The following is a 5,025-nucleotide window of genomic DNA, read 5'->3' as shown; positions in this document are numbered from 1 at the left end:
ACAAGAAAAACGAGGCTCAGCACTGCGAGAAAAATTTCCACGTTTCTTGTACTTGAATAATTAAAAATGCTGATGGCAGAAGGAGGGAGGGGCGGGTGTTCTGCTGCTGGCAGGAACACGCAGGGCCAGTGTCCCTGGCTGCACGGTGGTACCCAGCCAGGACGATGCTGGGGCAGCCCAGCCCGGCCGGGGTCTGCTGGGCACAGAGCTGGAGCTGCTTCAGTCCCTGTAAGGCACCACACGAACAGCTCTGGAAGTGGCCCAGGAACACTCTAAACTCCCTTCTGGGGTGCAGCACCTGCAGGAAGACATTGCATGCTCAGCCCCAACCGGGATAATGCTGCTGACCTTCCTCCAGACCCAGATCTCTCAGACCCTTGGTGTGGGGAGCCAGAAGGGGAAGGAGTGCTTTGGCCCCCTCACGTCACCCCATCTCTTATTTTCCTTTTCCACAGCAGGGGAGTGAGCACAGACTTTTTCTCCCCCACCGCTCTCCTCCCTCTCTCAAGTGAGGAGGAGGAAGGAGGCTGTTGCAAAGCAGGAGTAACCTCATGGTACCGAACCCACAGCTCCCACCACCACCCAACAGCCGGGTGACTAAACTCTTACTCTTCTCCAAACATTAACGTGAAAAAAACATTCCTCCAACAAAGCAACGTGCCAGGATCCTCAAAAAAACCTTTTCCCATCAAATAAAGTGGTGACGGACCTGGCCGAAAGCACAGCCTTGGTGTACGGGTACAAATCTCAACCCGCTGCCCCTGCACTCGGGGCTCCAGCCGCTCCAGTCACTTCCCAAGTGCCTGGAGGGATTTTATCACCACTCCCCTGCTGGAAGGCAGCCCCAGATGGCAACGGTCTGGGCATCTAGAAATAAAGGACTGTAAAAATGCAGCAAAAGCTGGGGAAGAGTCAAACAGCCAAAGCAAGGACAGCTCCTGCGTGGGGCAGGAGCGCAGGAGGGGGACAGCCGAGCTGGGCTCCGTGCTACCTCAGTGTCCTGTACAGGTGTGCTGGGGTGATTAGATGGCAGAGAACAACTGAATTAGGAGTGAAAAAAGGAAGCAAAAAGCCTTGTTGCACACACTGTTGAGATCTCTCAGGGAACTCAGTTGGTTCATGTCAGCCTCAAACTGCCGTGCCCTGACCCAGGGTATTTCACAGCAAATACTGTTCTAAGAGACTTCCCTTCTGGGATGGGGCTGAGCTGGGGACCCCGACCCACCAGTACTGCATCCCTGACTCCTCAGGGGGTCAGTTTTCCCCCCGGGGCAGCCGGAGGGCAGGAGATTATGGTCAGGATACAGGAGTCAGCTTCTTTTGTTAAAGTGCCTTATTTTCTTAGAGCTTTTTAAAAAAAATCTTCCTCGCTTTTTCAGAAGATGGGGCCAAAAAAAAAGAGGAATACTGGTTTTATATGAGACAGAGTAGAGAATTAGTCAATATTTACACAGATCTTGGATAAGGTTATGGCACAGACTAATAACCCAACACAGCAACACACAAAGCAGAGTGTCAAGAAGAAGGGAAAAACCTGCTCGTATGCTTTCAACACCATCCCCGGGAGATCCCAAGTGTAAACGGTTTTATCTAGGAAAAGGCATTTTAACTTGGGCTTTGGTAATCGGGGTTGATTACAGCCACGTCGCGCAGCCGGCGGGGAGGACGTGGGTGGGCGCGCGGCCGCCCGACCTCTCCAGAGCTCAGCCTGGGTTTAGACGAGTTCAACTTTGGCGTTTGGATAAACAGCCACCACGTCATATCCCTCGGGGGGCTTAACCCTCTCCTTCGCGTGCGTCTCGCAGTACAGCTGCTCTTCGATGAAGAAATACCCTCGCTGCTTCAGGTTGAGGCCACAGTCGTCGCACATGAAGCACTCGGGGTGGTAGAGCTTGTCCCGAGCTTTGACGATCGTGCCCCTGGGGAGAGATGGCAAGAGCTCGGCTGAGGTGGAGAAACAGCAGCAGCAGCAGCTTTTCCTGCTGCCTCAAGTAAAACAGAGTAAGTGAAGGAAAGCGGCGTGCAGGGGCACGTTATCGTGGGTTCCCATCCCAGCATCTCAGCCCACCCAAAGCTGCTGCCCCACTCCAGGCGCAGCTCCGCTGTAATTCCACGGGAAGGGATGTTGGTCCACACCCCCTGTGGCCCCGCTCCATCGCTCGATGCGAAGCCAAGCCAATGATGTCCATGCTCCACTCTGCATCTGAGCGCCGGGAGCCAGCACCCTGCAGGCGCTGCTGGCAGGGCTGGAGAGCAGAGAGGGGGAGCAGAGACCCTCAGCTCACAGCACCAGCGAGAGCTCGGTGACGGGATTTGCAGAGCAGACCCTTGGCCAGCAAACCTGGCTGGAGCAGAACATAAATTACAACATGACGGAGCAGAAAACTGCCTAATTCTCCGAAAACAGACCCAGCATCCACCCGTCAGAGCAACTCCTCAATGAACAAACAAAAATAATCTGCAGATTGTTCTACTTAACTCCCAAAGCGTTTATCCCTCCGTAAGGCAGCGAAGGAGTGCTTAGCGCTGCCGGAGCTGTTCGTAGTCCCCAGGCAGTCCCTAGGATGAGCAGGGCAGAAACCAGCCCATGAATCATCCTCATTCTCTGCAAGATTCCCTTAAAAGGGGCAAACCGACCCGTACTCCTCAGCTGCAGGGTTATACCCAGTTAGCCAAACCCAGAAGGGGACTCAGGGTACCCTGCTAACAGCCCTAACCTATGTGTCGGTAGGACCTGATGCAGCCGTGTCCCCGCGTTACCGTCCCACCGAACCAGGGGCTCTGGCGGGATGCGACACTTACACGATGCCGTTCCCGCAGCGCGTGCACTCGGGGAGCATCTGCAGCCCGGACATGGCGCCGCCGAGCTTTGACACTGGGGACTTGATGTTTCGGGGGTTGCTCAGTCTGTCGAGTTTTTCACCTGCCAAGAATTTTAAACAGACGCAGATTGAAAAACTTGTCCTCTTTTTTTTTTTTTCTTTTTCTTCTCAAATAACCTCTGCCTGTCACAGCAGAACCTGCAGCTTCGTTGGAAGGAAATAAAAAAGCGAAGAGTGAGACAGCTACCTCAGGAGTCACACACAGCATGTGGGGTCGCAGACGAGTGCAGGGCGATGTGCTGACCCTCTGCTCGCCTTAACGAAGCGCGGGCAGTGGCAGAAGCTGCGTCAGCAGATGATCTGCCCACGTACTGTGATGGCACCAACTCGGTCACGTTCCTTGTCAAAAAGTGAAGCAGCCGTAATGCCCCATCCTGGAAGGCTCCAGCCCCGGCTGGATGGGGCTCGGAGCAACCTGCTCTAGTGCAGGATGTCCCTGCCCATGGCAGGGGGCTGGAAATAGATGAACTTTAGGGTCCCTTCCAACCCAAACGATTTATGATTCTCTGATTAATCTAGAGGCAAGAGATGAATTTGGCTGCAATAGTATTTAGTGAGCTAAGAAAGATAAATAGCAAAAATGTCAGAAAAGCTCCAGAAAGCAGATGTTCTATCACACCAACATTTCGGGTGCACTTGGTAGACCCACCATGAGTCAAGGAGACAAAGATGAAAGCTTTTCGGAGAATTAGGCAAACAAAACCAAACAATAATAGAATTACATGCATTTTTGTTCCTAGAACACTCATTTAATCTCAAATAATCTAAAAGAAAACATTATGACAGAAGATAAGGTCTCCTGAGGCACAAAGTCTCCCTTCATAAAGGCCCAGAGAAAACTCCGTGCACAGGACAGGTATTTCATCGAAGTTCTCAGTGCTGCAGCCGGGTCTTTTGGGTGTATGTCAGTCTGTGGTTCCTCTGTGATGGGCTAAGGTCAAAGAAAGGAAAAGCTCATGAAGAGGACAGAGAGGCAGCAGGTTTACTGCTGGATGAACAAGCCGTTCTTCAGCATTCAGACCTCCTCCTGCTCCCTGAGCTTCCATTCAGCCCATGGTCCATCTTAGAGCCCACAATGTGTCAGCAGGAGTCCAGGCCCTTTCTGACCCAGGTGTCCGCCATACACCTCACCAGTTTTGGAAACTTCCACTTGGATTTTGCTCTGAAGTGCCGCCCCTGGCTCCAGGATCGCCTTTGTCTTTCCTAAAGTGAATTGTCTGGAACTGGTGCATCATCACCGGTGGCAGCTCACTGATCCCGTGCAGGTTCACATGGTACATTTTGAAGGACATTGCTCAGCAACGCTTCCTCCCACAGAGAGACCCCTGCTCCCCCATCCAGCATGTCTCAGGACTGGCTGCCCACTGTCCTGGGCTGGGCAGGAGGGAGCATGCCCAATCCCAGCACTGGGGTTACCCTCGGGGTGTGCAGGTGTCCTCACGCAGCAGACCCCATCTCCACCAAGGCTCTGATCCAGACATCAACACTGCCGATGGTTCCAGCCAAGTGAGTAAACCCAAAGGGACCAATTGCCCATCAAATCCCACTTTCCCAAGACAGAATATAGTGTTCGGAGATGCCGAGAGCCTCAGTAGGTGTGAGTCTGCCTGCCCAGGAACCAACCAGGGCTGCTCCATCCCAGGGGTCCTCTGAGCACTTGGCTGGCTCCAGCCAAGCTCTCTTGTCGAGTCCTTTCGCTGCCTTGCTGGGAATGAACCGAAACAACTGCTCAAGCTGTTGCCTTCCCCCAGCGTGAGACAGGGCGTGCTTGGACTAGACAGGCTCATCTGCCAGCCTTCAACAGTGAAGCTGTCACTGCCTCTCAGGGACTTGGAGAAGCTGCTCAGAAGAGAGGGGGAGGGAAAAAGAGAATGGAGAGAGGGCTGCTTCTCATCTTCCCAAACAACAGATCGTTTCCTTCTATTTACCAGCCTCATTGTAATTTATGGTCTTCGGTGAGGCCGCTAGATGCTTTAACTCCACACCGTCACCATCCCTGTTTGTGGCTGCAGAGCTCATCTTTCCCACGCCAAGGGCTCCTGCAGAGATGGCTGCTGCGATTCCTCCGGCCTCTGCCAGATCCTTGGCATGAAGCATTCATTGCTCCTCAAGGGTGTAGGATGAGGCTGGCGACGGCGTAGAA

General features: G+C 53.4%; 1 protein-coding gene across 1 annotated transcript in view; it reads right to left on the bottom strand.

The window, feature by feature from the left end:
* Positions 1 to 1,714: 1,714 nt before the first annotated feature.
* The window catches only part of PDLIM4 (PDZ and LIM domain 4), a 33,170-nt gene continuing 29,859 nt past the window's right edge, over positions 1,715 to 5,025 (bottom strand). The window contains exons 5-6 of the mRNA XM_010139959.1: positions 2,803 to 2,923; positions 1,715 to 1,919 (exon numbers count right to left, since the gene is read on the bottom strand). Coding sequence (XP_010138261.1) covers positions 1,715 to 1,919; positions 2,803 to 2,923 — 326 coding nt within the window. The remainder of the gene's footprint in view (positions 1,920 to 2,802; positions 2,924 to 5,025) is intronic.

This window comes from Buceros rhinoceros, unplaced genomic scaffold, assembly GCF_000710305.1.
Source record: "Buceros rhinoceros silvestris isolate BGI_N320 unplaced genomic scaffold, ASM71030v1 scaffold32147, whole genome shotgun sequence".
NCBI classification, from domain to species: domain Eukaryota; kingdom Metazoa; phylum Chordata; class Aves; order Bucerotiformes; family Bucerotidae; genus Buceros; species Buceros rhinoceros.
This window is presented reverse-complemented; position numbering and strand designations above follow the sequence as displayed.